General features: G+C 42.8%; 2 protein-coding genes across 2 annotated transcripts; both read right to left on the bottom strand.

The window, feature by feature from the left end:
* Window positions 1-609: 609 nt before the first annotated feature.
* LOC310985080 (E3 ubiquitin-protein ligase TRIM21-like) lies at window positions 610-2,536 on the bottom strand (the record flags this gene model as incomplete). Its single annotated transcript, XM_083970528.1, has 1 exon — window positions 610-2,536. The coding sequence occupies one exon, from the start codon at window positions 2,534-2,536 to the stop codon at window positions 848-850; it is 1,689 nt and encodes a 562-aa protein (XP_083826654.1). The 3' UTR covers window positions 610-847.
* An 8,856-nt stretch (window positions 2,537-11,392) lies between these two features.
* LOC310990511 (E3 ubiquitin-protein ligase TRIM21-like) lies at window positions 11,393-13,078 on the bottom strand (the record flags this gene model as incomplete). The annotated part of the gene is made up of 1 exon (XM_083977912.1): window positions 11,393-13,078. One exon carries the CDS (start codon window positions 13,076-13,078, stop codon window positions 11,393-11,395), a length of 1,686 nt encoding a protein of 561 aa, XP_083834038.1.
* Between the last annotated feature and the right edge of the window lie 2,370 nt (window positions 13,079-15,448).

Genomic DNA, 15,448 nt, shown 5'->3' with positions numbered 1-15,448 from the left:
GGGGGTGGGGGTTGAAGTCTGAGGACAGACACAGGATTAACAAAGTGATCAAAAAAGCAGGTTCTATCATTGGTTTGCCTCCTGACTCCTTAGAGGTGGTCATGGAGAAGAGGGTGGGGAGGAAACTCTGGTGCATTCTGCACAATAAGAGCCACCCACTCTATGTTTTCTTCCATGAACTGAAGAGTTCTTTTAGCAACAGACTGGTGATGCCGAGATGTTCCTCAGAAAGATTCAGGAGGTCTTTTGTACCTGGTGCAGTGAAGTTTTTTAATGAACATTGTTGTTAATTATTGTTGTTTTCTGTTGTGTGCTATGCTAAGTAATGCATTGCATTGCACTTATTGTACTGCCTGAGTTGTCAATGCTTGTCATGTTGTAGTATTGTGTGTTGGATGTTGTGCGTACAGAGTGACAATCAATTTCCCTTCAGAGGAATGAATAAAGTAAACCAACCAACCAACCAACCAAGAGAAGAGAAGAGAAGAGAAGAGAAGAGAAGAGAAGAGAAGAGAAGAGAAGAGAAGAGAAGAGAAGAGAAGAGAAGAGAAGAGACAGAGCTCCAGTAAAACACGTCACATTATTTACATTATTCATGATTAAATTTTTTAAACACATTTTGAAGTACATGTTGCAGTATTTGGCTGTGGACAAGGCCAAGAAAGCATAAAGACAGTTCTTTTTTCCAGGTGGGATTCCCTCAAACTCCCTGAAGGGTCTGGGCTCAGCCCCCAATGTTCCCAGGACCAAAAACGCCCCTGGCAGTCACCACAGTAGAAACCTTTTTTTTCTTTTTTTTTTTTTACATTGTTTAGTATTGACATTAAATATTTACATGTTACCGGAATTAAAAATTATTCAAGTCCTGCAAAGAATGAGATGTTTTGATCTGCACAGTTTGATTGACAGGACAGATGATCAAAGGGACAGAGTTTTTACCTCCATCATTAGGATAAGGACTTAAGAATGGGTGTAGTTTGTCAGTGAAGCAGCAGCCAGTGAAGGAGTAGATGAGAGCTGCAGCATCTATGTCATAAAAAGAGACCAGACCCTCCTCATAATCCACAAACACCCCCACCTTCTCAAGACCAGACCTCAGATTGAGATCGACTCGGGGGTCATCAAGAGCTTCATACTCATTTCCATTTCTCAACCATATCATCCAGAGACCGTTCTGAGGACTTAGTGTGATGTTTCCCTTCCTGTTGATCGACTCTCTGGCCACTCCCACATCCCAGTTGGTTTTTCCTTTAACCTGAACCTCAAAGTAAAATCTGCCCGAAGAGAAACTCTGTTTTCCTAAGACATTAACACATTCATCAAATCTCTCTGGGTTGTCTGGGAGTTCCTTCCACACATCACCACAGTGAACTTGTTTTCCATCATCAGACAGGATGAGCCAGGGACTTGCTGTATCAGGATCCAGAGTCACATCCACTGCAAACTGCTGGACCCTCTTCAGCTTCATCTTCAGCTTCATCTTCTCCATCTGTCCACGGAGTGTCTCTTCCAGCTGAGACACAGCTCTCACCACAGTCCCCTCATATGATGGTGGACAGACTCTGACCTGTGTCCAGTCCTTGGTGGGTGGAGCAGCTTTCAGGGATGGGAAGCTTTGGAGGAGGTGGAGGTGGTCTTCAGAGAGTGAGAGCTGCTCCACCTCAGTGCTTCTCTTCTTCAGCTCAGAGATTTCCTGTTCCAGCTCTGTGATGAAGTCTTCAGTCTGTTTCTCTAAGCTTTTCTGTTTCTCTTCGATCTCCTTGATGAGCTGCTTCAGGCCTCTGTCAACAGACTCCTTCAGAGCAGTGAAGACCTCAACACCTTCTGCTTTCTCTCTGTCTGCAGCAGCTTTACTGATCTTCACTGACTGTTTCATCTCCTCAATCTTCAGTCGTCTCTTCTGGATCATCTGCTGAGTTTCAGCCTCTGTCTTCTGCAGCTCTGCCTTCTTTCCTTCATATTCTTCTCTCAGAGGAACAAACTCATGAGTCTTGTGGTCTAAAACAGAGCAGAGCATGCAGACACATGTCTGGTCGGTCTGACAGAACAGCTCCAGAGGTTTATCGTGCTTCCTACACATCCTGTCTTCCAGGTTCTCCACAGGCTCCATCAGCTGATGTCTCCTCAGACCTGACAGTGTCAGATGAGGCTCCAGGTGAGTCTCACAGTAGGAGGTCAGACACACCAGGCAGGACTTCAGGGCCTTCAGTTTGGTTCCAGTGCAGACGTCACAGGGAACTTCTCCTGGTTTGGAAACTTGTTGCTCTGAGCTGCTGCTGCTGGTTTTCTGTTGAGCTTCACGTCTGAACTGAGCAACAACCTCAGAGATGAACGTGTTGACATGCAGATCAGGTCTCACATAGAAAACCTTGTTACACAATGGACACTGACATGGTACATTAACGTCCCAGTGCTGAGTGATACAACTCTGACAGAAGTTGTGTCCACATGGTGTACTGACTGGATCAGTGAAGACATCCAGACAGATGGAGCACAGGAACTGATCTTCAGACCTCAGGTTGCTGGCAGCAGACATGTCTACACACTGAGGACAAAGGTCAAAGTGAGAAAAAATGGCTAATAAAAAATACTTATCTAATAACCTAATTAATAATTTTGTCGTTTTGACCAAATCTTGTTACAATCATCAGTTTGGAGACTAAAAAAAGAAAAAAACAAAACAGGTTTGTACTGTTGGCATCTACCTCTCTGAAACTATCAGTGCTGTAAAGGATAATTACCGTTTTTACAATCTGGACCTTATTTCTAACATAAACTACGATCATTTCCTCACCCAGATAACTTTGGTGTCATTACAAGTCGTTCTGATGAAATTAGCTCCAGCCGAGAGCCGCGTATATCCGTATAATGGAGTCTACAGGGCAGCAGAATGCAGCCTCTAAATAACACATTATCTGCAGAGAAACTCCTTCATTTCACCAATATTTAGTTCTGATAGGCTAGTGCTATTCCCCTCTGAGTCCGGGGTTAGCTGTTATCAACTTCCGGGGTCTGTAGGTTGACCTACTGACCTCTGACCTGGATGATGTCATCTCTGAGCGCAACACAGCTCATTCTGATAATAATCATTCCACTTCGGCATTCGGGTCCATTTTTATCTCAACTAGCCGAAGCTTTAGTGAGTCCAGGTTGAGGAGAGGAAGCCTGTGGAAGCTGAACTTCATCCAGCTGCTCATTTTCTTCTGACACGCAGAAACGAACCGTAGCATCAGCAGTAGCAACAAGCCGCTGTTGATAACAGCTAACCCCGGACTCAGAGGGGAATAACACTAGCATATCATATAGGGCTGGGCGATATGAGAAAAAATCCTATCACGATAATCTTTTTCATATCAGTCGATATCGATATATATTACGATATGACTCAAGTCACTATTTTTGTCAAGCCTAAATGTTCCATCATACACACAAGTGAGATTTGAAGATATCAGAAGGTTATTTTTGATTTAAATATTTATTTTCTGTCAAACTAAACTAAACATGCTGATGTAATGATGAACATATAATAAAAGCAATGAGTAATAACAGTTTCAGATAAATAAAACTGGTATTATATATTTATACAACAGTTATACCAACCAAATAATTTGATTGGACAGGAGACATTACATGAGTGCTGATATACAGTATAACAGCACTGGGACTTTTACAGACATTATCACTCTGCTGTTCAGGCGTTCTTTAACATTACATCAGACAGGAGCTAAGTCAGAGCCACGCTCCCCAAACAGGAGCTGCTCCATCTCTCTGCTGCTGCAGTTATAAACGGACATGAACATTAAAACCCGGACCTGACGTGGTCCGTCTAATTAGCGATCATTCCCAGTCTAAACCCGACTGAAAAAGAAAAAGGAAGAGTAATCGCCGCTGTTAGCGCTTGCTTCGCCAGTGTTTAGGTCGGCACAACAGTTGCGGTGCGTCTGTGTGTCGCTCCAGTGTGAGCAGCAGCAGCAGCAGCAGCAGCAGCAGCAGAGCGGCCACGCCGTGACTGCGCTCCCTTTGATGTGTGACGGCGGCCGGAGCTCGACCCGCTCCGACTGCCTGGTGTCTCCGCTGTTAAAGTTTAGGTTGTTTACAGTACTGTATCTCGGGGTTAATGTAAACATGACGTACCACGCGTCTTTTCGCGGTCACTCGTCCAAGTTCTCCTTCATTTTTTCTTTCGAGGCAACACTCATCCTCTCTCTTTTTTTTTCCGGCGATGTCGCGCTGCTGACGCACACGGCTGCAGCAGCCCAAACATTACCACGTGTTGTTGTGTTGTCTTGAATGTCTTCCTGTGCTGTGTCAACCTAACCTGCTGGCTCAGCCGTTGGTCCAGCGCGGCGCAACTCTCGTTTTCATTGGCTGTTTGTATTTTCTGTCAAAACATGAATGAATGAAACCTATCGACTTTCTATCGACCACGTTTCATATTGCTATTGAGTAAAGTTATATCGCGATATATATCGTTATCGTTTTATCGCCCAGCCCTAATATCATAACTAAATATTGGTGAAATGTACAAGTTTCTCTGCAGATAATGTGTTATTATTACATTATCCGGAAGCACTCTCACTCTCAATTTTCACTGTTATGCGGATGATACCCAACTCTACTTGTCCATGGAGCCAGATGACAGAAGCCGCCTCATCAGTCTGCAAGACTGCCTGAAAGACATTAGATCCTGGATGTCCTCTAACTTCGTGCTACTGAATTCAGATAAAACTGAGGTCATTGTGTTTGGACCTAAACACCTCAGAGACACATTCTCTAATCAGATCGCTAGATGGCATCACCCTGACCCCGAGTACAACTGCGAGGAGCAGGGGCGGGATTAGGGGATGGCTACTTGGGCTCAAGCCCCGGATGTTTTTGCCAAAGCCCCGAATGTTTTACAGTAGGGGCAAAAAAAACCTCAACGCAGTTTATGTCAGTCTCCCTCCACTGACCGCATCAGTCTGAAGTGAAGCCTCATGGACGTCGGAACTGTTCGGGGTAGAGACACACACTTATCAGTGATTACTGTAAAGATTTTAAGTTACTTTATAATAGCATACCGCATTTCATCAAATAATGGCCTGTATTCAATCATTACACAAACAAAAAAAGGCCGGCCCTATACCTACAAGCCGGGTCAAAAAAAAAAAAACTCATGTGTGGACTGTCTGTGAAGACTGACGGGAGTGAAGCCTCGTCCTCTGCTTCAGAGAGGGACAGCTTTCCACTGTCGGGCCATGGGTCTCTCTGCTCTGTGTCTGGAGCCCGCTCGGGACCGAGCATGGATGTATTATAATAGATTCATGGACAGAAGACGGACCGCAGCCCACGCTGTAATATGCGACTTGAATGGGATTGAAGCGATACAGCGTAACGGAGACAGAGACCCAGGTCCAACAGCGCAGCGAGGAGAAAAGCACGTGAAGAAGATGAAGATGAGTTAATGAACGATGAGCTTGGTCGCTATGTGTAAAAATAAAAGGAGGGATTTAGAAATAAAGGCTTCCCTCAGATAAATGCCTGCCTCCCATAAAGGCCGTTGGCCATAGCCTACGTCACACTGGGCTGTCAGATGCAGCCTGACTCTACTATGCCAGATGCCAGGCTGCTGTATGGAGCCAGACAGGCTGCATATCACATAGATCTATGCATTATATGAGATACACTACTCACAAAAAGTTAGGGATGTTTGGCTTTTGGATTAAATTTCAGAATGCACCTAAAATGCACTATAACCTTTACAGGTGAACTTAATTTAACCTTCTATGTCCAGTTGTTCAATGTTTCAGTCCTTATTGAATAACATGCTGTTCTCTAACAAGGTGATTAACTACAAAAATCACAAGCACCATCTGATTTAGTGGTTCAGTTGTCATTGAACCACTAAATGTTCTGGTTCAATGACAATTTGTATAGTCCTCTTCTCTCTCCCTCTCCTCTCCACCATGTTCAAATGTTGACATCATGAGACCAAGACAACACAAAGTTATTGAGACATTGAGATTTGTGTTGTGCTAGCCACCAGTGTTGTTAGCTTTTGTTTGAGATAAAGAAATGACCGTTGCATCCTTCTACTTAAAAGGCTTTCATGATAGAATATCACTGTAGCATGAACTTTTTTATAGGGATATTCTTATCAAATACCCCTAACTTTTTGTGAATTGTGTAAATGTAAGTCAGACAAATTAAGTTTAAATTCAGATTCTTTCCTTTTTTTAAAGCATAATGCTGTGGGTAGGGAGGCTGATGTCAATCAGGATTATATGCACTGCCATATCATTTTTATTTGAGTAGCTTATGATCATGTTTTATATTTTCTTTTTTTATGATGTAACACCTGTGGATCCTTCAGCACAATGCTTTTGTCTACCTAAAGTTGATATGTTGAAATTTCCAGTAGGCCTATCATAGTCAGCAAAAAAGACAACAAAAAAAAGGCAGATCTTTGTCTTTCCTCCCTCTGGGCTAAGTCTCGGATCTCCCATGAACGTAGATCCGCCCCTGGCGAGGAGCCTTGGAGTCATTTTTTACCAAGACCTTTCCTTCAGCTCCCACATAAAACACGTGACTAGGACCGCCTTCTTCCATCTGCGTAGTATCACTAAGATTAGGAATATCCTCTCCCAGAGTGATGCTGAGAAACTGGTGCATGCATTTATCACTTCTAGGCTAGACTACTGCAACTCTCTCCTGTCAGGATGTCCAAAAAACTCTCTAAAGAGTCTCCAGCTGGTCCAGAATGCCGCAGCGAGGGTTTTGACAGGAGTTAGGAAGAGAGATCACATCTCTCCCACTTTAGCTTCTCTCCACTGGCTTCCTGTAGGATTTAGAATAGACTTCAAAATCCTTCTGCTGATTTATAAGGCTCTTAATGATAAAGCTCCAACCTATCTGAAAGAACTAATCATTCCTTACTGTCCTACCAGAGCGCTCCGCTCCCAGAACGCAGGTCTGTTAGTGACTCCCAGTATCTCTAAAAACAGACTGGGAGGTAGAGCCTTCAGTTACCGGGCTCCTTTACTGTGGAACCAGCTCTCTCCATGGGTCAAAGAGGCAGACACTAACTACATTTAAGTCTAGGCTTAAAGGGATAGTTCACCCAAAATTGAAATTGCACTCATTATCTACTCACCCTCATGTCGACTAAGGGCTGGGAGAAGTTTCAGAGTTATCCGTGCCTTCTCTGAGTTACAGGGGGTCTCGGCGTAGCAGTGCATGTCCATATAACGGTTGCAAATGGATACCAACTGTCTTCGTAACAAAAAGACACACCAAAAAACATCCAACTACCTCCATGCTGCTCGTATGTAAGGTCCGTCTTGTATTGAAGCCCCGAAATGCGAAATTGTCCCGAAAAAAATTAAATAAGTCTATATTTCAAGCTTGTTTGTAGCGGAAGCTTCTCGAAGCTCCTGTTCCCGGTTTGTCAAATTTGGACGAACTGGGAAGAGGACGGACCCTGGTTCGTCCAAATGTGACGAACCGGGAAGAGGAGCTTCCGCTACAAAACAAGCTTGAAATAACTCTGAAACTTCTCCCAGCCCTTAGTCGACATGAGGGTGAGTAGATAATGAGTGCAATTTGAATTTTGGGTGAACTATCCCTTTAAACCAGCCTGCCCTCCCTTCCTATGAACCAGTCTGCCATCCAGTCCTCCCATTGAGCTGGCCTGCTCTCCCTGCCTCCCTTGCCTAACAGAAGCTTCCTTCTTCAGCTTAACATTTCCATGTTTCTCACATTCTCTGTTGTAAACTGTTTTCTTGTCTGTAACATCTATGTCACGTCTGTCCGTCCTGGGTGAGGGATCCCTCCTCTGTTGCTCACCCTGAGGTTTCTCCGATTTTTCCCTGTTAAAAGGGTTTTCCATGGAGTTTTTACTCAGTCGATGTGAGGGTCTAAGGGCAGAGGATGTTGCTACGATGCCATGTAAAGCCCTTTGAGACAAACTGTTTGTAAAAACGGGCTATACAAATAACATTGCCTTGCCTTGCCTTATACGCGGCTCTCGGCTGGAGCTAATTTCATCAACAACTTGTAATGACACCAAAGTTATCTGGGTGAGTAAATGATCGTATTTCATGCTAGAAATAAGGTCCAGATTGTAAAAAACGGCAATTACCCTTTAAATGACTACACTGGACTTTAAGTTAAGGAAACAGACGTAATAAAAGTCAATAATTTTCAAATTACGCGTTCCAAATGTCCTCATCTTTATACCTTATAGTTACGTTTCTAAATACTGAGTTGCTGTAAACAAATATGGATCCATAGTGTTTGACAATCTGAGTCCAGAGTGACTAGAAATCAAGAACTTTCACTGCATCGATTTGGACATTTTCCAAAAGAAATCCCACATTTAAAAAACAACCTCTGAACAGACTGAGCGTGGCTGTGGGTCTTGGTTGTAGTTAAATAAGTTATCCTGAATAGAATGCAAATGTACAAAATGAGGAAACGTGTCTCTGAGTTTTACACAGAATTGTTTTTGTTGCTTTTCGACTAAATCACAAACCAACAGAGATCGACTCACTTCTCTTTGTTGAATCACAGTAAATATTCTCAGCTCTACTCACCAGTATCAGAGCAAAATCCTGATGAACTTTATGTTATTTGTCTTCAGACAGAAACACAGAGGGAGATGTGCCACGAGGCTCTGCTGTCGCTCTCAAACACTTTCACTTTCAATTCAATTTTAGTTTAAAGCAGAAGTAAGTGGTCCGGTCGTTTTCGCTAATGCTGCGTTCCAGGCAGGCTTTTGAAATCGTAAATTACAGCTTCAAGTCACAACTTACAACTTTGTAGCGTTTCAGGCAACCCACTCGTGTTTTTCCAACCTGTTTTACCGGTGAAAGTCACTATAACGGCCACTCGTAACTTCCGACCTGTGAACTCGTACCAGATCGAACTGGTACCACTTCATGGTCGGAAAAATACGAGTTTCCTTGAACGCACCATAACAGTCCTCGTCGCCACGTCACCACATTCACGGCGTTCCTTGGCTGCACACACAGCCCTGCATGCCGTTCTCTCTCCTCATTGGATAAAAACTGTAGGATACGATAAATGTTTTCTCCTCGGCTCAGAGCAGAGCAGAGGGACTGAGAGACCCGTGTTTCAGTCCAAACACTCTATGTAAGTGATTGCTGTCGGAAGATATAACTATTTAAGACTTATATTAACACAAATATATCACTCACTTCTGCTTTAAGTTTCTGTTGTTGCTCCACCCGTCTGACTCACTGGTCTCTGGTGTGTGTTGTCATACTGACCTCTACTGGACTCAGGGAGGAATCACATCTGACTGGCACAAACCTCAAGGAAGGGGATGACTCCACTTTTAAAATAAAACACGAAGTAGAAGGGACTGGAGCTGATGTTAGGTTGAATTTTCTTTAAACACTGATTATTATTTCTACTGATTAATGTTTGACATTATATCTACTGATTGAAGTCTTACATCTATGTTTTACACTGAGATTATGTTTACACTGAAGATTCTTAATGAGCACTGAACATTTATCCTTAAGCTGATGATTACTGGTTAGAACTTGACACTTAATGTTTACTGAATAAAGTTATCCTCCATAGATTAAGCTACCCTTTAAATAATGTGATGACTATTGAACAAATGTGATAACTGAGCTGAAATATCCTGGTGAGAGCTGATGGAGCAGTGGAGAGAAAGGCCAGGATGTTTAGAGTGTTTTATTACTTTTATATTATGAAGAAACAAAGACAATCAGATGTTTTTTTTACTATGATTATGTGTTATGTAGAAAACAAGTTTATTCAAGCCAATCTATTAAATTTGTTGAGTAATTATAACTGGTAACTAAATACTAAAGTATGTTATGTGTGATAGACTTGTGTATTAGGCCCTACTCTTAGATGTTAAGGGGAGACACTGGAGATCTTGTTTGTGAGAAGAAAACATTCCTTTGTAACAGTTTTATGACCAGAGAGGCCCAAAGCTGATACAAACCAGGGAGGATAGGGCGAAGAACGATGCAGGTGTCCTTGAAAGTGTCAGAAGTGAGAAAATTATAGCTACCCGAGTAGGGCCGGTGATAGAATAGGGAGGTTTCTCTTTCAGGGCGCTTGGATGATTTGTGTGCCAAGAGGCTGGGACCAGTGATGGGAGGGCTAAGTTTAAATCAAACTTCCTCCCCACCAGGTTTGGACCAATAGAATTAATTCCACACACATAGTAGTTTGAAATATATTATGCGTCTGTAACAGTTTTGGTTCATCTTCTTTTTTTTAAATGATCCAATTCAATAAATAGTTAACTAGAACGTCGTTGTTTGTCCTCTCTCAAATAAACCAACACGCCTGACACTGACAAGAATTCTAATCATGATCACGTTTGGTCAATATCGATCAGCCACTAAGCTCTAATGGGCCACAACTCAGTCTGAACTGACTTTACTTATTCTTTAAGCATTATAATATATCAGTTTATAGTCTATATGGCATTTAAACTGGGGCTCGTGCTCTAGTAAAAGGTCTGGTGATGCCCCTGATATCAATAACATTCATTCATTTATTCATTCATATCTTTATTGCAGACTCATGGTCCATTTAACAGAAGTTACAATGAAAGACAAAAAAGTGCCAGTGCTCCCTGAGAATTGATGTGTAGCTGTTATGCTGTTCTTTTTAAATTGTTTTAATGGTCTTTATGTAAAGCACATTAAGTTGCCTTGTTATGAAATGCGCTATATAAATAAAGATGCCTTGCCTTACAGAAAGAAAAGTATAAAAGTATTGTCACTCATTTTACAAAATGTCATTATTTATGAGATACAAAGTATTTTATTATTATTAGTGTTATTCACTGCAACTGCTGGATTAGACTTTTTAGTATGTGTTCATACTCAGCATGCGTTCAGTTGATGTGTAAGTTGATTAGTGCATGTTATTCATGTGGATATAGATATATAGAAAAATTCATTATTGCTGAAATATTTTTATTTGATATGTTCTGATGTTGTCATTCACTGTATACATTTCATTGTTTTTCTGGCAGCAGAAGATGGAAGAAGTGATCAGACGATGGGGGAAGAGAAGAGAAGAGAAGAGAAGAGAAGAGAAGAGAAGAGAAGAGAAGAGAAGAGAATTCCACTATGACACATTATTTACATTATTGATGATTCAATTTGAAATTAAACAAATGAAGTACATGTTGCAGTATTTGGCTGAAGACAAGGTCAAGAAAGCATAAAGGCGGAGTTCTTTTTTCCAGTTAGGATTCTCTCAAACTTCCCTACAAGGGTCTGGGCCCCCGATGTTCCCAGGTCCAGGAAACGCACCTGGCAGTCACCACAGCAGAAACCAATTTTTTTTTTTATTGTTCAGTATTTACATTAAATATTTACATTGGTCCCCTGAATTAAAAATCATTCAAGTCCTGCAAAGAACTAGATGTTTTGATCTGCACAGTTTGATTGACAGGACAGATGATCAGAGGGGCAGAGTTTTTACCTTCATCATTAAGACCAGGACTGAAGTATGGGTGTAGTTTGTCAGTGAAGCAGCAGCCATTGAAGGAGTAGATGAGAGCTGCAGCATCTACGTCATAAAAGGAGACCAGACCCTCCTCATAATCCACAAACACCCCCACCTTCTCAAGACCAGATCTCAGACTGAGAGGGACATCAGGACCAGCACCAGCTTTGTACTCATTTCCATTTCTCAAACATATCGTCCAGAGTCCATTCTGAGGACTCAGTTTGATTTCTCCCTTCCTGTTGATCGACTCTCTGGCCACTCCCACCGTCCACTTAGGTTTTCCTTTGACCTGAACCTCAAAGTAAAATCTGCCTGAAGAGAAACTCTGTTTTCCTAAGACACAGACACATTTATAAAATCTCTCTGGGTTGTCTGGGAGTTTCTTTCTCACATCACAATGATGAACTTGTTTTCCATCATCAGACAGGATGAGTTCTGGATGTGCTGTATCAGGATCCAGAGTCACATCCACTGCAAACTGCTGGACCCTCTTCATCTCAGCCTCCATCATCTCCTTCATCTGTCCACGGAGCGTCTCCTCCAGCTGAGACACAGCTCTCACCACAGTCCCCTCATATGATGGTGGACGGACTCTGACCTGTGTCCAGTCCTTGGTGGGTGGAGCAGCTTTCAGGGATGGGAAGCTTTGGAGGAGGTGGAGGTGGTCTTCAGAGAGTGAGAGCTGCTCCACCTCAGTGCTTCTCTTCTCCAGCTCAGAGATTTCCTGTTCCAGCTCTGTGATGAAGTCTTCAGCCTGTTTCTCTGAGCTTTTCTGTTTCTCTTCGATCTCCTTGATGAGCTGCTTCAGGCCTCTGTCAACAGACTCCTTCAGAGCAGTGAAGACCTCAACACCTTCTGCTTTCTCTCTGTCTGCAGCAGCTTTACTGATCTTCACTGACTGTTTCATCTCCTCAATCTTCAGTCGTCTCTTCTGGATCATCTGCTGAGTTTCAGCCTCTGTCTTCTGCAGCTCTGCCTTCTTTCCCTCATATTCTTCTCTCAGAGGAACAACCTCATGGGTCTTGTGGTCTAAAACAGAGCAGAGCATGCAGACACATGTCTGGTCGGTCTGACAGAACAGCTCCAGAGGTTTATCGTGCTTCCTACACATCCAGTCCTCCAGGTTCTCCACAGGCTCCATCAGCTGATGTCTCCTCAGACCTGACAGTGTCAGATGAGGCTCCAGGTGAGTCTCACAGTAGGAGGTCAGACACACCAGGCAGGACTTCAGGGCCTTCAGTTTGGTTCCAGTGCAGACGTCACAGGGAACTTCTCCTGGTTTGGAAACTTGTTGCTCTGAGCTGCTGCTGCTGGTTTTCTGTTGAGCTTCACGTCTGAACTGAGCAAACATCTCGGAGAACAGAGTGTTGATCTTCATCTGAGGTCTTGAATAGAAAACCTCTTTACACATTGGACACTGACACCTGTCACTAACGTCCCAGTGCTGAGTGATGCAGCTCTGACAGAAGTTGTGTCCACATGGTGTAGTGACTGGATCAGTGAAGACATCCAGACAGATGGAGCACAGGAACTGATCTTCAGACCTCAGGTTGCTGGCAGCAGACATGTCTACACACTGAGGACAAAGATCAAAGTGAGAAAAAATGGCTAATAAAAAATACTTATCTAATAACCTAATTAACCATTAATACTAATTCTTATATAATATAAATATAATATAATAATTAATCATTTTGTGGTTTTGACCAAATCTTGTTACAATCATCAGTTTGGAGACTAAAAAAAGAAAAAAAGGTGTGTACTGTGGGCATCTACTTCTTCATCAGTGCTGTAAAGGGTAATTGCCGTCTTTTTTCAATCTGGACCTTATTTTCAGCATAAAATACAAAAATGTACTCACCCAGATAACTTTGGTGTCATTACAAGTCGTTCTGATGAAATGAGCTCCATCCGAGAGGCGCGTATATCCGTATAATGGAGTCTACAGGGCAGCAGAATGCAGCCTCTAAATAACACATTATCTGCAGAGAAACTCCTTCATTTCACCAATATTTAGTTCTGATACACTGGTGCTATTCCCCTCTGAGTCCGGGGTTAGCTGTTATCAACATCCGGGGTCTGTAGGTTGACCTGCTGACCTCTGACCTGGATGATGTCATCTCGGCTTGTTGCTACCGCTAATGCTACGGTTCGTTTCTGCGTGTTTCCGACTTGTCAGAACAAAATGAGCAGCTGGATGAAGTTCAGCTTCCACAGGCTTCCTCTCCTCAACCTGGACTCACTAAAGCTCCGGCTAGTTGAGATAAAAATGGACCCGAATGCCGAAGCGGAATGATTATTATCAGAATGAGCCGCGCGGCGCTCAGAGATGACATCATCCAGGTCAGAGGTCAGTAGGTCAACCTACAGACCCCGGATGTTGATAACAGCTAACCCCGGACTCAGAGGGGAATAGCACTAGCCTATCAGAACTAAATATTGGTGAAATGAAGGAGTTTCTCTGCAGATAATGTGTTATTTAGAGGCTGCATTCTGCTGCCCTGTGGACTCCATTATACGGATATACGCGGCTCTCGGCTGGAGCTCATTTCATCAGAACGACTTGTACTGACACCAAAGTTATCTGGGTGAGGAAATGATCGGATTTTATGCTAGAAATAAGGTCTAGATTGTAAAAAACGGCAATTACCCTTTAAATGACTCCACTGGACTTTGAGTTCAGATAACAGACGTAATAAAAATCAATCATTTTCAAAGTACACGTTTCAAATGTCCTCACCTTCATACCATATAGTTACCGGTACGTTTCTAAATACTGGTTGCTGTAAACAAATATTGATCCATAGTGTTTGATAATCTGAGTCCTGAGCCACTAGATATGGCTTCGGTGTGCAACTTTGCAAAGACAATGTCGGACTCCGTAATTTTCTCTGGCCCACTGCCCAACTTAGTGAGTGACGATATGTTTAGTCGCATGCGTTCATTCCATCGCTGGATGTCTAGGTGGTGCTTAGATAACGACGTGGCTTACATAGATAACTGGACCTCCTTTTGGGGAAAGACTGGTCTGATTCGGAGAGATGGCGTCCATCCTACTCTGGATGGCGCATCCCTCCTATCTAGTAACATAGGGAACTTTATTAGCCGTGCTAATCCCTGACAAGCACCCAGAGTTCAGACCAGCAGGCAGAGCCGCAGTTTAACACGCCCCTCTGCTGGGTCCCTCTTGTTGTCACCCACCCAGCCTATAGAAACTGTGTCTGCCTCGAGGCTGTCTAAGCCTAAACCCCAATCTAGAGGAGTTGTTTATAGCAACTTAGTTAAAATCAAAAACACTGCTCCAGCAAGCCAACCTAATAGAACTATTAAATGTGGTTTGCTCAACATTCGTTCTCTCCCATCCAAGTCTCTCCTAGTGAATGACTTAATTACAAGTCACCATATTGACATATTAACACTCACTGAGACCTGGTTGCAGCAAGATGAATATGTTAGTTTGAATGAATCTACCCCTCCTAGTTACATTAACTGTCATGTGCCTCGTAACACAGGCCGAGGAGGAGGAGTGGCTGCTATTTATCAGTCAAATCTGATTATCAACCCTAGACATAATAGTTCATATAATACATTTGAAAGCCTTACTGTCAGCCTCTCTCACCCAGACTGGAAAGCAGAAAAACCACTCTTACTTGCTGTAGTGTATCGTCCTCCTGCACCTTATTCTGAGTTTCTAGAAGAATTCCCTGACTTTCTGTCAAATTTAGCAATGAGCTCAGACAAAGTCATTATAGTAGGTGACTTTAACATTCATGTGGACGTCGATGATGATTGTCTGGCTACTGCGTTCAAGTCACTTTTGGATTCAGTCGGCTTCTCTCAGAGGGTAAACAAACCCACTCACACTTTTAATCATATCCTTGACTTAGTACTTACTTATGGAATAGAAGCTGACCATGTCACAGTTCTTCCTCAGAAC

The sequence above is a fragment of the Trachurus trachurus genome, assembly GCF_905171665.1.
Source record: "Trachurus trachurus genome assembly, chromosome: 1".
Classification (NCBI taxonomy): domain Eukaryota; kingdom Metazoa; phylum Chordata; class Actinopteri; order Carangiformes; family Carangidae; genus Trachurus; species Trachurus trachurus.
This window is presented reverse-complemented; position numbering and strand designations above follow the sequence as displayed.